This window comes from Mus musculus, chromosome 7 (genome assembly GCF_000001635.26).
Source record: "Mus musculus strain C57BL/6J chromosome 7, GRCm38.p6 C57BL/6J".
Classification (NCBI taxonomy): domain Eukaryota; kingdom Metazoa; phylum Chordata; class Mammalia; order Rodentia; family Muridae; genus Mus; species Mus musculus.
Window position 1 is genome coordinate 126,163,676 of NC_000073.6, and position 18,280 is coordinate 126,181,955.

Genomic DNA, 18,280 nt, shown 5'->3' on the forward strand with positions numbered 1-18,280 from the left:
AGCCAGTAGTTGACTATAATCTCAGCAATCTGCAGGTGGGAATTCACAAGTCTACCCAAGAACCAATCAGGAAAAAAAAAAGGGGAAAGAGAAAGGAAAAAAGAAGGACAGAGGAAGGAGAGGAGGGAGGGAGGGAGCTGCTCTCTATAAAAACAACCTCTCTTGAAAGTTAAAACTTCTAAAAACACCCTCCACATTTTCTCCATTCTATACAAAATTTTATTATTTCTAACACATTCAAATAATGTCTGCCTTGGTATAACTTTTGGCTAAAATAAAGTAGGAGAGACACCCTCTTTAAGGCTCTCTGTGTGGATTATTTCTGGGATGTCAACCCTACCCTGAGATTTTTTTTTTCCTTCCTTGTACCTTTTTCTTTTCTTTCTCTATTTTCAACTGAGCACTAGAATAGCGTGCGTGCGTGCGTGCGTGCGTGCGAGTGAGGTGGGGGGGTGTGAGTATTTTGCCTATGTGCTGTTTTGTTTTGTTTTCCGAGACAGGGTTTCTCTGTGTAGCCCTGGCTGGCCTGGAACTCAGAAATGCTCCTGCCTCTGCCTCCCGAGTGCTGGGTGGGATCAAAGTCGTGGCCAACACTGCCCAGCTCCTGCACTGCATACACCTAGTGTCCTCTCAGATTAGAACAAGGAATCAAATCTTCTGAAACTAGAGTTATAGATAGTGATGAGCCAACACATGGACTCTGGCAACAAGTCCTCTTAGCCACTGGCCATCTCCCCAGCTCCTAAGCACTTAAATCTTTCAGGGTTGAATAAACCTATTCTGCCAAATGATCTACTTGGCAACATTCACTTTCAAGGTTTGTGTATATGTGTGGTGCATGTGTGTGTTATGTGGTTATGTGTGCACAGGTGTGCCCACCTATATGAATTTATATGCACAAGTGTCCAAGTGACTGCTGAGGCCAGTGATAATACTGGGAACTGAATGAACCTTGTTCTCCTGTAAGTGCTTTTAGGAGCCATCCATGTCCATCTCTCCAACTCAGTTACTCACTTTCCTTTAGATATGAAATGCCTCTGTGCTCCTCACATATGGTCAGATCCTCTACAATATAGAAAATCCATCTTAAATCTCCTTTCTTTATTCAAAGGAAAGAAAGCACAGGTAAGAAATCCAGTGAAAAAAGAAAGCCATCACTAGGAATGGTGGCACACACCTAGACATCTAGGCACTAGGAAAACAGAGGCAGCACCAAGATCATAAATTTGAGGGCAGCCTGGACTATACAGCAAGACCCTGTCTCCAAAAAACAAACAAACAAACAATCTAACAAGAGCTAGAGCTCAATAGTAGACGGTTTGCCTAGCACTGTATGGCCCTAGGTTCCATCCTGAGGGAGAAGTTAGCAAGGAAGGAATTCATTCTTCATGACCTTTTTTCTTTTTTGGTAGTGCTAAAGACTGAACACGTAGGACATAAGACATAATAAAGTCACTCTTGCTAGGTGTGGTAGCACATTCCTTGTACCCCAGCACTCTGCAGGCAGAGACAAGCTGATTGATCTCCATGAGTTCAAATCATGGTTCTCAACCAACAGGTCGAAACCCCTTTTCATAGGAGTTGCCTAAGACCATCAGAAAACAGATGTTTTTACATTGTGATTTATAACAGTAGCAAAATTACAGTTCTAAATTAGCAACAAGAATAATTTTTGGTTGGGATCACAACCAAATGAAAAACTATATTAAAGGGTCACAGCATTGAGAAGGTTGAGACCACTGGTTTAAGGCCAGCCTGGTCTACATAGAGAATTCCAAACAAACCAGGGCCACATGAGACCCTGTTTCAAATAAAAATAAAAAGGAAGTAAGTCATCTTTGCTTTCCTTGACTGTGGCTGGTTCCCTGGCTCCAGGAAAAAGGAGGGAGCTGGCAAGAGGACAAAACCAAGAGAACATGTGGCCCTTGCAGCTCACACAGGAACAGAGCCCATCGAGGCTAGCCTACTCTGCTCCAACTCTTACATGATCACATTTGACGGAAATGCTTACAGCTGCAGTGAAATTAACCTGTGCCAGTCCGGAAGACTGAGATGGAGGAGTTGGTACCAAAGCCCCAGACATCACACTACTCCTGGCCTTGCTCTTTCTTGTCATCTGATACCTCTTTGAGCTTTATGTGGCTATACCATCAGCTGCCCTCCTGAATGGTGAAGTAGCTTAGCTGTGAGGCACCTCTCCCTGACCAGTGGAAGCAGCCCAAGTAAGTGGGGTGGAGCTTTTATCTTGGCAAAGAGAACTCTCAGCAACCAGGTATAATCATGATTCCCACCACTGTTACACTCAAGACTGGCCCATATCCCCAGTCTTCTCAAGTGTACTCAGAAGCAATTTTACCTGGTTCCCTTTGTGCTAACATGGCCATCCCTGAGGCTAAACCCTGATTCTAAGGCATGGCCAAAGTTTGGAAGAGATACCCGATTTGGGATCACCCCTTTTCCCAGGACTGAAAATACTACATGGCTCAACTTCCATTCTACTGTTCCCTGGTCAAGTTGAATTTTAAGAAACAGATCATCTATCAGGTGGCCACCATCATTCTTCTTAGTTTCTCCCGGTTTGTCAACTCTGAGCAGTGACCCTTACCATCATGGGTTTCTCATGACCTGCCAGAGACAGCCAAAATGTTTTAATTACACAGCATGGAAAATATCTAGTAACATCTTCCTCATCTTTGCCATTGTTTTCATCATCACCTGGCAGGCCTCCTTGCCCTCTGGTTCTTGCACCACACCCTGGTATGCCCACTAGAGCTTGCTCACTCAGGCCTTTTCCATCAGTACCACCTCAACACCATGACGATGATGCTGACCTTCTGGACCTACCTCTTTTTGCACATGGTCCACAAGTTCATAAAAGCTAGTAGATGACAAACATACTAACAGAGAAGAAATAAAAAGCTCAGAGAAGAAGGCCACATCTTCAATAAAATCCTAAGAGTGGCTAGGGAGATGGCTCAGTGAAAGAATATACAGCAGGTCTGGAGAAATGGCTCCATGTCCAAGAGCACTTACTGCTCATGTAGAGGACCCAGTTCAGCTCCCAACACAAATACCAGATGCTCCTAACTGCCTACAACACCAGTTCCAGAAGATGCCACACCCAAGGGTATCTGCATTCACACAGTCTCTCACAGATACATGCAAATACACACCAATTAAAAATAGTAAGTTTTTAAAAAGAGCATATTGCTCTTCCAGAGAACCTGAGCTCAATTCCCAGCACCCACATTAGTGGCTCACCACCACCTATACCTCCAGATCCAGGGGATACAACACTCTCTCTCTTCTGGCTTCAGAGGGCACATGTGCACACACTAAAAAATCTTTTTAAAAATCATCATAAGACTGTATAAGTGGTAGGTGGTGGTGCATGCCTTTACCCCAGCACTCAGGAGATGGAGGCAAGCAGACAGCTGTGAATTCAAGGCCAAACTAGTCTACAGAGAGTTCCAGGACAGCCAGGAATATAGAGAAACCCTGTCTCAAAAAACAAAACAGAATGACTGAACCACTGTCCTAGCTACCGCCCACAATAATCTATAAAGTGCAAAAGCTAATCCACTTCCCCTATAGAGGATACCAGGCTCTGATGAAAAGAGAGAGAAAGGGAGAGGACATTCGTTCCCTTCCCTTCATCATCCAGATGCCCTTAAGCCGGACTCTCAGCAGAAGCGAGTCTGGTTATAGCTTCTGCTAGCAGAGCTCTCCCACTCTCTGCGCTCCCTTTCTATTGCTTTTGAGAACCTTCCTCACTTCTGAGACCTTAAGAGTTTGGACCTGGTTGTTTGCCTTTTAACTCCCTGACCTCTAACCAGGGTTGATCTTAGACCTCATTCTGTCAAAGCTAGGACAAGGTTCCACCTTTCTAAGGTTCAAAGCTAGGACAAGGTTCCCAGCTGGGTTACAAACCAAAGCCAAGCTGACTTTAACTTCTTCCTTCCTGAAGCTCAATGAATTAACTGAATGTGGCAGTGTGACCTTCCCACCTCCTCTAAAGCAAGGGCACTTCCTGGAGACCGCTGGACTGCCTCTGCAGCTGCTTTCCCAGCTGCCTCTCGGGCCTCTTCTTTCCTGTCCGTTATTCTAGCTGCTTTGGGTGATTGGGAACTACTTCTAATCTGTACTCACTAAATATTTGGAGTTTCAGTTTCCAAGACACAGTTGTAGCTAGCTAGTACCTAAGGAAACATTTCAGAGCAAATTTTACTGTTGACAGTTTTGGGTTTTTTGGTTTTGTTTTGAAGCTAAAATATAGTAAAGGCTAAAACATGAGAATGTGTCAAGCAAGTAAGAATGGAGTCACACACCTTTGAGTCCAGCATTGGGAAACAGAGACAGAGGCAGATAGATCTCTGCTACTTCCCGGCTAAATAGCACAGTGGTGAAATTCTGTCTCCAAGAGAGAAAACTAAGGAACTAATTATAGTAGACTTTTTTTTTAATTGCCCCCACATAATCCTTTACTTGAAAAAACTGGAGAAAACATTTAATTTTTCATTTTTATTGTTCTTTTATCCAGAAAGGCAATTAATATATAATTAAAATTCTAAACACACTTAGCTTCTGCATCTGACTTAGCAGACAATAAGTACCTTTGAGCTGCAGATCAAATTTAGGTTTCTAGTGAGCCATCCGTTTTTATTACATACCTATTGGGGAAGAAGTAGCCACCCTTGTTTCTCAGTAATCTGGCCTTAGGTAAAATGTGTCCAAAGGTTTGGCTCAGCAGACTTCAGAAATCTGAGGAACGACCTTACAAAAGGGGCACTGACCCACAGACTACAGGGTGGGGAGGAGCATGGTCAGTCTCACCTTATTACTTCCTTTCCCAATGTCCTAGAAAGGTATAAGCAACCTGCAGAGAGCTGGAGGCTGATCACAACACAAACTGCAGATTCCCTACCAACTATCACAATATACTCTTGACTGCCAATGGATCAAGGTAGAACTGAGTCCAAAGAAACTTTAGATAGCTAACATACGACCGCCTGATGATGAAATTTACTCTAAAACCGGTTTGGTCCTGTTTATCAATCCCAAGGCTGTGTAACACACACCCCAGCAGCAAACATTCCACAATACTTCTATCAATGGCTATTTACAGTTTGTGGTTATTTCCTGACAATTCTGAAACCACTAGAACCCTCCTTTCACCGCCATCGCCATCGTATCAGGAGCCAGGCCTTCAGAGGCCTGCTGAGCAGAACTAACTTCACAGGTGCTAAGGAAGTAACTAGGCTCACTCTCCCTCCACTCCCTCTCTCCTCCACTATGCAAAGCTACAGAACATAAAGACAGACAATGTATGAATCCAGCCTACAACACTTACTACTTACTGCAGCCCCAAAGAATAACTATAAAACCCCTCAAGTCAAGGGATATAATCCCTCTGCGAACAATTTATATGACAGTTCCCCCAGGTAGATCCTTACCTGTAAAATGTTAGTGAAAAAGTCATGGTAGAACATGGGCCAATCTTGGCGTCCAATATCAACGATAACTTTGCAGAGTTTATTCCGAATAAAGTAAGGTAAGGTTTTATGGTGAGCCAAGAGAAGTTTGGGCAAGCAGCTACGGATTTCCATCTTATCCTGAGATGGGACCCCAAGCCACATTTTATTGATTAGATTCTGAAAAACAAATACGTATCTTTTAAATTAATGAGCTTTACACAAAATGAATGGTTTTCATTCTATAATTACCTGTAACGTCACATACACACACATCTACCTAGCTCTAACAGTTTAGGACATTTAGCAAAATGATAAACACAAATATTAAAATCTTAGGACAAGCCAACCATTGGACTGAGCACAGGGACCCCAATGGAGGAGTTACAGAAAGGACTGAAGGGGTCTGCAACCCCATAGGAAGAACAGCAATACCAACCAACCAGGTCCCTCCTCCCACCTCAGAGCTCCCAGGGACTAAACCACCAACCACAGAGTACACAAGGAGAAACTCATGGCTCCAGTCACATATGTAGCAGAGGATGGCATTGTCTGGCATCAATAGGAGAGGCCCTTGGTCCTGTGAAGGCTCGATTCTCCAGTGTAAGAGAGTGCCAGGGCAGTGAGGTGGGAGTGGGTAAGTGGGTGGAGGAGCACCCTCATAGAAGCAGGGAGAGAGAGGATGGGATGGGGGGTGGGGGGTTCAGAAGTGAAACCAGGAAAAGGGATAACATTTGAAATGTAAATACATAAAATATCCAATAAAAAAAAATCTGAGGACAAGCTGGACGGTGGTAGCACATGCCTTTAATCCCAACACTCAAAAGGCAGAGGCATGTGGAACTCTGTGAGTTTAAGGCCAGCCTACTCTACAGAGCAAGTTCCAGGACAGGACAGGGCTACAGAGAGAAACCCTGTCAAAAAGAAAAGAAAAGAAAGGAGGGGAGGGGAGGGGAGGGGAGGGGAGGGGAGGGGAGGGGAGGGGAGGGGAGGAGAAAGAAAAGAAAAGAAAAGAAAAGAAAAGAAAAGAAAAGAAAAGAAAAGAAAAGAAAAGAAAAGAAAAGGAGGAGGAGGAGGAGGAGGAGGAGGAGGAGGAGGAGGAAGAAGAAGAAGAAGAAGAAGAAGAAGAAGAAGAAGAAGAAGAAGAAGAAGAAGAAGAAGAAAAAGAAATTCTTAGGATAAAACAATCTCATCTCTCCTATCTCTAGGAAGATATACTGAACAATTTAAGATACAGTAAGTTGTATGTATAAAAACTTGCTATTATATCATTGTTTCCAACATGTCTTATTGGCCATCTGGCCACCATATAGTAACAGAAACAACTGTAATGTTCAAATATAAGTGAACAAGCCAGACATGACAGCACACATGTGTAATCCAATCACATGGGAGACTGAGGCTGGTGGGTGGTAAGTCTGAAGCCAGCCTGAGATAATTACCAAAATACCACTCCCTATCCCATAAAGAACAAATGGGTTAATGAGTACTGCAGACCATAGCAGAAAGGACAGTGGAAAAGAGGTTGATGTGACATGCCCAGCAGACAAAGCTTGGACGAGAGTTAGCATGAGTAGTTCCATGGCTGGAAGATGGTAGCAATACAAATACTCCATCCAATGTGTCTAGCTATCTTTGTCTTTCAAATGACAAAGGAAAAAGGTAAGTCACCAACTATGACCTACCCAGCAGACAAGAAAAGTCAACCACCTTCCTCATCTTTTTGGAGTCACAGCTCAAAAGATGTCCCCAGACACAAGGTGCCACGTGGGAGGGTCAACCTACTGCTTCTCAGACATCTATATACTACAGCGAAAACCTGGTGCCAATAGTGTACAATTCCACTGTGATTTTCAGGAATATAAAACGACACAACAACTTACCTCAAAAACCGTTAAGCTGTACATCATTACATAGTCATTCCTTGTGCTGGACAGAAAATATAAGCAGAATCTCCAAGCTCCTACTTGCTGGGCAAAGTTATTAAGAAGCTCCTCTGGAAAAGTTAAATAGCACAAAACAAGTCTATAAAAATATATAAAATTAATACAAAGACCAGACTGCCACCATTTGGAAAACATACCAACCTCCCCACATAATACAAATAGTTCAAAAACCAACCACAAAACCCACCTGAAGGGATTATGGGATACTCTTGACACTGGGGTGACCCAACACAGGCAATGGACCCTGCCATCAAGGTCGCTAGCTTTCCTAAAGATACCTTTTGAGAACACAGACCATTGTTCAAGCTCTTATTTAAACTCTATGTGAGATAGCAATCCTTTCCAAAATGTAAAATGTAAAATGACAACAACTAGCCCCCACAGAGATAAGCAATACACACCATCATATTCTATAATTCTTCAGGGACATCTATACTATCCACATGCCCACTGACATGAAGGCTAGAGAAGCAAAAAGAGAAAACTAACATTCCAAGCGGCCATGTGGCAGCTGACAACTGTCTGTAGCTCCAGTTCCAGGGAATTGGACACCTTTTTTTGGCCTTCATGAGCACCAGGCATGAAAGTGGGTGCACAGATATACGTGAAAGCAAAACAGTCATACACTCATAAAATAGAAGTATTTTTTTACATTTCTTAACTTATGTATTTTTACTTCATGTGCATTGGCATTCTGCCCACACTTACACTGAGTGAGAGTGTAGGGTCCTCTAGAACAGGAGCTACAGACAGTTGGACAGCTGTGAGCTACCATGTGCGTGGGTGCTGGGAACTGAACCTGGGTCCTCTGGGAGAGCAGCCAGTGCTCTCAACCACAAGCCATCTCTACAGCCCCAATCAAAAATACAACATATACAAAATAAATAAGTAAAACTAAAAAGTAAAAACCCTAAGAGTTAGAAGAGCAGCCCAGACTATGTATCCAGTCAAATGAAAATGGCACTTTTTCTCTCAGGCCTGACAACATCAGCTAAAACTCAAAATTAGCAAGCATTAATTGCCTAGCTACCCACCATCGCCTGTGGGCACAATGCCTATTAACTACCTTGATACATGCACTAACTATGATCCCTGCCAGCAAGCCTGGCCAGTGCAAGGTCGCCATGACAACACTGCAGCTGACTCCTGTGCCAGCTCCCTGCAACCCTAAGTACAACTCGGCAGTCTCACTAAACATTATTCTACAGAAGGAGGGCTATGAAGACCTGGGTTCAATCCCCAATATTCACAACACAGCTCCTAACTTTCTACAACTCCAGTTCCAGGGAATCCTACACCCTCTTCTGACCTCCTCCATGCACACACAAACGTACATTCAGACAAAACACTCATACATAAATTGTTTAAAAAAAATAAGTCTTGCCGGGCGTGGTGGCGCACGCCTTTAATCCCAGCACTTGGGAGGCAGAGGCAGGCAGATTTCTGAATTTGAGGCCAGCCTGGTCTACAGAGTGAGTTCCAGGACAGCCAGGGCTACAGAGAAACCCTGTCTCAAAAAAAAAAAAAAAAAAAAAAAAGTCTGAAAGTGAAAGATGGTGGCATGTCCTGATAATTAAAAGCTTCTATGTAACTCAAAGACACAAGAAAACCAGAGAATGTGAGTTATAACTGGAAATGACATTCTGGGCTCAAATCAGCTGATCCCTAAGCCTGATCCTGGCAACACCCTGGTCTACATTCTTCGCCCATTCCCCCACTGTCAAAACACGCTGATCTCACAGCATCCCCACTTGAAAAATTCTATTCCACTGAGCTATAGCCCTAGTCTGCATAAAAGTTTGATTCAGACATGAAGATTTTATACAAGGTTCCACTTTCAATCCATTAATGCACAAATGTAAACAAAGTTTCATGAGCAAATCAAAAGTTCAAAGAAAAACCAAAGGCATTTCTATTACAATGACAAGAGTTCGAAAGAATCAGAGTGGAAAATTATAGGAGACTAATATAGAGCAAGATCTGTCTATTTCGGTAAAAATTGTATCTAGCATTTTCACTATAAATGTAAGCATGTTAGTAGCATAAACCTGAAGAGGAGGTCACAATGGTGCAGGAGGATAATCAGGGTAATCAGAGAACCAGCATAGCAAGCAAGGTGCTCCTCCTCAGGCAGGCGCTGCCTCGCTCCTAGCCCTTTGTCTAGACACATTCTATTTCTCTACCGTGTACTCCTCAGAAAAGAAAGGTATGTAGGGTGCATGCTATCAGATGACATGATGCTTCAAGGAAGCTAGCAAAACCAGGCTAGAGCAAAGATCTCCTAGACACCTGAAAAGTCTCAACCCCATGGGGACGACTTTGGGTGGTACTTAGACTGGACCAGGAGGTTTAACTGAGTCAAGCCAATGGAAACAGAAATGAGTCTTTAAGGTTCTGAGGCAAGGACAGACCTTAAGGAAAGGGAAGCAACAATACAGTGAGTACTGAGCAGTCTCTCTCACACACACAGAAGAATGTTCAAGAAAGGATTCAAAGGAGAAAGACTGCTTAAGCAGCACAGTGGGTGATGTCTCTGAGGCAGGTATGATACTTGAATAAATTATCTTCTTTCTAATGTGCTTGATTAACATTATTATGGTACTGAATATAAAAATCAAAAAAGTAGGCCCCCAAGACAACAAGTACTTACACCTCCATGTTCTCTGTTGAAGAGCCTTTGTTCATGAAAACCACAGAATGGGGATGGTGGTGGGGAAGAGAAGGAAGAGAAGGAAGAGAACATGACTGAGAAGTCTCTGAGGTCGACCAGCTAGGGACTCATCAGACTCCACTGTGTCTCACTGTGACCACTCTGACACTTTCATAAATTGTTCTTATTCTGAATTAATGGTGAGCCTCTTTCAACAACACTACTGAGATCAGGAACAAAGCAGAGGCTTTTCCTCGACTGAAAAGCATGAAACCCAATCACTATGCTAGGTGTGCAAGCCTTACAAGCCCTACCTGCCCAACATGAACCAGAGCAAAGCAGCCAAGAATTCAAGGGGCACATATAGGTTTGACCAACCAAGGGATCAGTTCCTTCTTCCCCAAACCCCACTTACCTATCTCCCGCTTCCTTTCATTGGTTGTGCAGTCATGGAAAAATTCCGTCATCAGGCTTTCCAACGCCCTGAGGGAGGCTTCTTCTGATGCCTGGCAAAGGGATTTGAGAAAAATCAGTAACTGCTCTGCCCTCAGTGCCTTCCAACTCCTGTCCACAACAAGAGTAATTTGCTTCCCAAAACATCTTGGTTCAACATTCTTCAAATGCATAATGCAAGCCAGAAAAATAGGAAAATTTCCATCTGGCTTAGAAGCCAACTTTAGTATCTCCTACAAATACATGCCATGTAATTTTAATTATTTATGTTAAGGAAGAGAAAAACAAGTAATTCAAAATGTAATTATAGAGTGAAGCTGAAAGCAAATGAACAGTCCTGGCCTGGGCTGAAGAGGTAGAACAAACATCCTGGGAGGCCTACAGGCCCTCCAGAGACAACCTGGGACCCCTTGCCTGAATAATTATTAATACAGGCAAAGGTAAGCCACATGGCCTCTTGTGGTTTCTGAAGGTGCTTCAGGAGTCTTGCATACATTCAGCTTTCAATCTCACATGAACAGCCAGGAGTTGAATGTGTATACAGCTAAGAACAAAGCTTAGGCAGGCACGCAAAGTTTAACTTCTGCTGCAGATCCACAAAGGACAGACTGAGAAGAGACAACAGCTAAGAAGGAGGCCCTTGAGTCAGGCATGGTAGTGCACATCTTTAATCCCAGAATTCCAGAGGCAGAGCAAGGTGGATCTCTTAAGTTTTAGGCCTACAGAGTAAGTTCCAGTATAGCCAAGGCTACACAGAGAAACCCTGTCTCAAAAAAGAAAAAAAAAAGAAAATGAAAAAACCCAGCCCGAGGCTGTGAGTGCACCCCAGTTCCCTCTTGCACATAGATCTCCACTTCCTTTTCACTCAGCAAGAGAACAGATGCATGTACCAGTAAGCTTGATTCTAAACCCCATGCAAAGTCTAATGCCACATTCCTGTGGTCTTAGCACTAAGAAGGCTGAAGCAAGAAGATGGCAAACAAGTTCTAGGCCAACCTAGACTGCAGACCAGATTTCATAAAACATTTTTAAGTAATAGTATCGGAAACCACTCCATACAGTTTGTGTGCAAAAAAGTTGAACATCTACAAGCTATGTCTGAACCCTCATTGGCATTATCTACTTGAGAACTCCTGTTATTTTAGTTAGTTCTTAATTCTTTTCCTAACTGTTTCCTTTCCCCAAATGTCCTTTACTAGCAGATAGCAGAGCCTTTTAAGACAACAGGATCACTTTTAAACCTGTTTCCTGCTGAACTCTGAGAAGTCTGGAAGCCTCTAGCCGGTCATTTACTACTATGGAGACAGAAACTTCAGCCATCTCCCCTAATAAGCGAAATTACAAGAACAGCACCACACACACCACCAACATTGCCAGTCAAGGCTGTGCCTCCCACACTGCCGGCACAGAAGGCTAAGGTACAACCCAAGAGGCTCCGTCAACTGTAAGGCAATGCAGCACATGAACGTGCACATGCAGCAGAACCATCAGAGGCAGCGCCAGCTATTTCCTAACAAGCACAGATCCAGGCTATTGACATTTTGATCACTTCAATAATTCCAACACTACTGTGTTTCACAGGATATTACAAGGATCAAATATGGTGATCTATATACAAAACCGCAGGATAAACTAAGAAGGCAAGGATGGCTACACTGATATTGACTTGGTCTTAGATACGAAATAAAAACAGGCAGGAGCATTGCAAAACAAAAGTAGTCAGATCTCCTCCACTGTACTCATTCATGTCTGCAGAGGGTACCAAACAGAATCACTATCACTTCTCAGCAATATCAAAATTCAAATTGTGTTCATTTACAGTGGTTAAAAAAGGAGTCCCAGGGCTGCCCCTCTCTAACGCCAGCATTGCCTCATTTGCCAAGCTCCAGCCGAAGGAGAAGGAGGGTAAGTAAGGAGGTGCCCATACCATTGCTCGTACAAAGCAGACTGCCCGAAAATCCACCGGTGGTAAAGAACCCAGGAAACAACTGGCTACAAAAGCCGCTCGCAAGAGTGCGCCCTCTACTGGAGGGGTGAAGAAACCTTATCGTTACAGGCCTGGTACTGTGGCACTCCGAGAAATCAGACGCTATCAGAAGTCCACTGAACTTCTGATCTGCAAGCTCCCCTTTCAGAGTCTGGTTTGAGAAATTGCTCAGGACTTCAAAACAGATCTGCGCTTCCTGAGGGCAGCTATTGGTGCTTTGCAGGAGGCAAGTGAGGCCTATCTGGTTGGCCTTTTTGAAGATATCAACCTGTGTGCTAACCATGCCAAATGTGTAAAAATTATGCCAAAAGATATCCAGCTAGCATGCCACATATGCAGAGAAAGTGCTTAAGAGTCCACTATGAGGGAAAACATTTCATTCTCAAAACAAAAAAAAATTGTTTTTCCTCTTCTTCCTGTTATCAGTAGTTCTGAATGTTAGATATTTTTTCCATGGAGTCAAAAGTACCTAAGTATATGATTGCGAGTGGAAACATAGAAAACAGAATCAGATATTGGCAGTTTCTCTACATTTACTTGTGTGTGAATTTTTAATATAAATGCAAGATGTAAAGCATTAATGCAAGCAGAATGTTTCGGCGAACACATTTCAACAGCTCCACTTTATAACAATTATAAATAAACCTGTTAAAATTGTCTGTACAATGCCAGCATTTGGATTTTTAAAAAATAAGTAAATTTCTTATTGACAACAACTAAATGGTGTTTGTAGCATTTTTATCATACAGTAGATTCCGCTCACTCACTATACTTTTCTGAGTTGTCCTACATGCAAGTACGTGTTTTTAATGTCGTCTGTCTTCTGTAAGTTTGTTATTAAAATACATTAAACTATTAAAAATAAGAGTCCCAGAGTTCACCTGAGTAAACAATCAGAACAGATGTAGAAGACAAACAGGATACATTTGAGACCTGAAAACAGTTAAAGAATACTGGAGATCCCCAGCCCCTTCGGCAGGAAGGCCACGGAAACCTTTGCCAGCTGTTTCAAGCAAGTGGCAAAGCCAGATCCAGACTGGTAGGTTAACACACCACACAGCACTACACTCTCAAGTAATGAGACAAAGAACATAGAGGAAAGCCCCCACAACTCTAAGTTGCAACAGGAAGGGTCAGCATCTCAGGGTTCAGATCAATCTGCTAGCTTCACAACTTCTGCTGAGATTTCTGTTGCAGGTCTTGAAGACTAAAACTAAGTGAGGGGCACTCACAATGGCTCAGCAGGTAAAGGCCTTGACACCAAGCCTGCCAATCTGAGGAGAGAACAGACTCCCAAAAGGCAAGCATATAAGTATATGTTCACCTGAATAAACATACAAGCAAATGTATTAAAATAAATAAATAAAATTCACTGAGACACATACACACAGAGATCAATTAGAGGGAAAAAACATAAATTTAAGCCACAAAATGTGAAAAGTAAAACAACAGAGCATCTACAGAACAAGCTCTACATGACCAAGGTTCCAGTTTCTTTCTATGGTTGGGACAAATAAAGCACTAAACATAAAGAAAGAGCAGCAAACCCAACTGCTCATCAAAGAGCACAAGGAAGCTGCAGAATGGGAGAAAACACTGAATGGGAACCAGAATTCTCATCAGAGTACAAAGTAACTTAACAAAGAAAAGACAAGAGCCTTTGGACAAAGTTACTTATACAAGAAAGATCTAAATAAGTGTTCACCTCAGAGAAATACAAATTTAAAATGTTAGAGGCTACTACACAACCACCAGAATAGCAAAGTTCGACTCACTGGGCTGAAGACACAGCTCAAGCATTTAAGAACACTACGACCATCTGTAACTCCAGTCCCAAGACAGCCAATGCCTTCTTCTGACCCTTTCAGACACCAGACATGCACATGGTGCAGACAAGCACACAGGCAAAACACCCACACACAGAAAAATAAGTATAGGACGACATGAATGAATGAGTCTTGCAGCAACAACAAAGGATCTCATAAACATAAATGAACAAATGAAAGATGTCAAAACACACCCTTTCACTATTTGTTTTACACACACACACACACACACACACACCTGGGGCAATGTTGCTCTGTGTGACCCTGGTTGATTTGGAACTCTCTAGTAGACCAGGCTGGCCTCAGACTCAGAGATCCACATGCCTCTCTGCCTCCTGAGTGCTGGAACTCAAGATATGTAACACTATGCCCAACATGCTTTATACTAAAAACTTAAACAACACTGAGAATGAGTTGTGTGTGACAGTCAGAACGGTGGTCACTTTGGGGAAGAATTACCTTGGATCTAAGAATGTTCTACTCTTGGTTGGAGTGTCCCATGCTGTAACAGCTATAAATTGTCCAAGAAAATGTACATGTGCTTTGAGCTTTCAAACTGCATCTTCAAAATTTAGACCCTGAGTTTCAATAGTATTTTCATCAGTTAGCACAACTACTCACTACAGTGTAAAGAGACACCTACAGTTTCCACCTGAGTCCCACTATTGCCTATATATCCAAAGCAGCCACCACAGCAAAGTCATATATTGCTGTTTCATTTGCCTGTGCCTCCCCAAGACTCACCTGGCTAACCCCAACAGAAAAGGGCACACACACTTAAAATCTTTGGGCAAAATGGGATGATGAACTATGTCTGTCCTAGAATCCTCTAGGAGAGCCATGCATATACCTAAGACAAACCTACATTTTCTGCTGCAGAATTGTTAATGGGTACACAGCTGCCTGCCTAGATTTCTGCTGCTGTCTATTTCTGTTTCTGGATAAGCAGTTCAAAGACCTGTGCTTCTGACTCATTAAGGAACCAAAGCCAATCAAGGCTCAGAATCACCTCATCAAAGAAAACTTGAAAGGAAGAGAAAGGTCACAGACTCTGACATTTTCTTTGACTTTTTCCTATTTTCTATGGCTGGCTCCATTGAGCCTGCAGTTTCCCAGTGCTTTCTCACTTTGTGCCATCTTCCCTCACAATTTCCACTCCCTATTTTACTGCCTGTAAAATTAGCTTCTTTTAGCTGGTCACTTTGATACCAACTTTTTTCCAACCCTGATGCAATCTGTTCTTCGTAGCCATATAAACTCCCCTAAAGGCAGACATCTCAACCTCGGTTCTTCTAGATCTAGCTTTACATAGCCTTTAAATCTAGAATGACCTTGAGAAACTAAGTCATTTATTTGGCAAATGAGCTTGATACTCCTGAGATGTAAAGATAAATAAGACAGTCCCTGATTTGAAAGGATCAAAAGGGTCCTGAGGGTGCAGAGTAGAAGCTACAAATGAGAAAGCAGAGCCTGATGGTTACCACCCTACTGCAGTGCTGTATGGACAGCCTCAGTGCCCAGAGCCAGGGATCTTGCGCATGGGACCTGGGGAATGCAGAGACATCTGCAGGGCTGGGGTAGACTTAAGGCTGTCTAGTTCCAAGGCTCCTGGAAAAGAACCATCGTGGCATTTGAACACTCATGGGGACTTCCACCTTGACCTACTGCAGGAGAGAAAATTTACAGCTCAGCCTTCATTAAATTCCTCTCAAACATTATATATAGCCTGGACCCCTCTCTGTCTCCTTTTGTTTTTCCCCTTTGTCTTTGTCTTGTAATCAGTTCTGCACACTTCTACCCCACTACTAGGTAAAGAGTGTATCTTATGAAATCAGGTTCCCCGGGCTCTAATTCAAACACACCTGAACCTTGGCCAGGTTTTTTTTTTGTTTGTTTGTTTTTGTTTTTCCAGACAGGGTTTCTCTGTGTAGCCCTGGCTGTCCTGGAACTCACTCTGTAGACCAGGCCAGCCTCAAACTCAGAAACCCCCTGCCTCTGCCTCCCAGGTGCTGGGATTAAAGGCGTGCGCCACCACTGCCCGGCTTTTAACAGATACCTTTGTCTCCTATGTAAAAATTTTAAGACACTGGATCCTTCTAAGGACTAAATGAGATCACTTACATAAAGCACATATAATAAGCATAATGCCAGCCATAAAGTAGGGACTCAAAATCAGGCTACTGATGTCAGTGTTATAGACACTGAATATTTCAGTTCTCAGAGCAATTCTAGGTGAGTTGCTACTAAACTACTGCCATCGCTTTGGCTCTTGAGGATCACCACTGATTCCCACAGAGATGCACATGTGATATTAATTTCCTATCCAAAAGATGTAAGCACGATCTCTGTTCACAAACAACAATCTTTTTTTGAAAAATAAATATGTAAATAGTTGCTAAAATATCTTTAACAAAGCCTAACAGAAACCCTTAGGATAGATGATCTATATGAGCCTTTGCCCCTGTGACAAAATGAATAGCTAAGTTTTCTCAAACCTTGACTAAATCTGTAATGTTTCACCTAATGACCTCTAAATAACCATCTCAGGCTGCAGAGAGGCGGCTCATTAGGTAGAGACACTAGCCCAAGCCTGGTTACCTGACCTTGATCCCTGAAGCCCACATATTGCAAACAGCCCTCTGACCTCCACATGTAGACCATGGGATATACACCCACACAAACACATATGTTCACAAAATAATTAAAGAAATGTAAAAAGAAATTAAAACAATCTTCTCTGCAACATAGCCCTTGGCTTTAAAGAAAGTCTTTATCAAACTTTCTGCTTCCTTTCCCGGGAGCTACAACTTGTGTTCCCAGTGGGCCACAGACATCCTTCCTATAGGTTCACAGCCTCACTGATATTGATACTGATTCCACACTACCTGCCAACTAAGGTTCAAAAATACAGAATTAGCAAGCAAATTCAGTCCCAAGTAAACTTTTCTCTCAAAGATACCACCACCACCAAAGATGTCTCCACTCTCAAATGAACCCTCCTTCCCTACCCTTTTAACGACCAAAAAAAAAAAAATGTTCTTGGGTTTAGTATAAGATCCAAAGCTTAAAGTAACACACATGGCAATCAATGTGAGGGTGCCCCTCCCCCACACCAGTGCTACAAGGCCAACAGAAAGCAAGACAGTAGCAAAGAACAGGAAGGAAACTCTAATCCTGAGATACACGCCCTTCAAAGCCCCTCCTTCAGTTCTCTCTGCTCCTCTATGTTGTTGAACTATAAATCTTGTGTTTCTCTCTAAGCAAGTCAATGAAACCAGCTGATCTCTCTAGCCCTAGTAGTCAGAACAACAGTCACTCGCACTCAGTCTCTAAAGGATTGCACTCAGTATGGTTTGAATGCTGACTGACAATTACAATCTAGAAATAAGACTCTGACCATGGCTGTGAAGGATTCCCTAGACTAGGCTGAGATTGGAAGGCCCACCTCAAACATGAGTGCACCCATTCCACAGGCAGGGGTCCCAGACAGCAGAAAAGGCAGAAAGCTAGTTGAGCACTTACCTCTCACTGATTCCTGACTGCACACCAGCTGCCTCCTCAAGCTCCTGCCACCATGCTTTCCCCACCATACTGTTCTGCATCCTCTATGAGCCAAAAAGAAACCCTTCTCTTTCCTTACATGGGTTTTGTCAAGTTCAAGATCACAGCAACAAGAGTAGCTACAAGGATAAGGGTGGGTGGAGCTACTGGGAGGAGAAAAGTACTCTAAGGAGGCAGATGAAACAGAGTTGCAGTTTCAGAAACATGCAGCCAGGACAAAGGCTGCATTGTGTGCATGTTCACATCTCACAATGAACATCACCTGAAACCAAAGAGCAAAGAGACCCATCTGCCTTGGAAAAGCTCCTTGTCTAGCTAAAGTTCAAAGCTCAACAGTATTTGCCCTTTGGGAACAATTACAGACATGACTAGACAGAATCTGCGTG

At 42.9% G+C, this 18,280-nt stretch overlaps 1 protein-coding gene and 1 pseudogene across 4 annotated transcripts in view; one reads left to right on the forward strand and one right to left on the reverse strand.

Annotated features, from left to right (window-relative positions):
• Positions 1-18,280, reverse strand: part of Xpo6 (exportin 6) — a 98,822-nt gene that overhangs the window by 61,958 nt on the left and 18,584 nt on the right. For all 4 annotated transcript variants that reach the window (XM_017312342.2, XM_017312341.2, NM_028816.3 and 1 more), the window contains exons 2-4: positions 10,483-10,573; positions 7,355-7,467; positions 5,454-5,651 (exon numbers count right to left, since the gene is read on the reverse strand). In XM_017312342.2, the coding sequence (XP_017167831.1) occupies positions 5,454-5,651; positions 7,355-7,467; positions 10,483-10,573 (402 nt within the window). The remainder of the gene's footprint in view (positions 1-5,453; positions 5,652-7,354; positions 7,468-10,482; positions 10,574-18,280) is intronic.
• On the forward strand, positions 1,972-2,938 carry Gm17137 (predicted gene 17137; annotated as a pseudogene).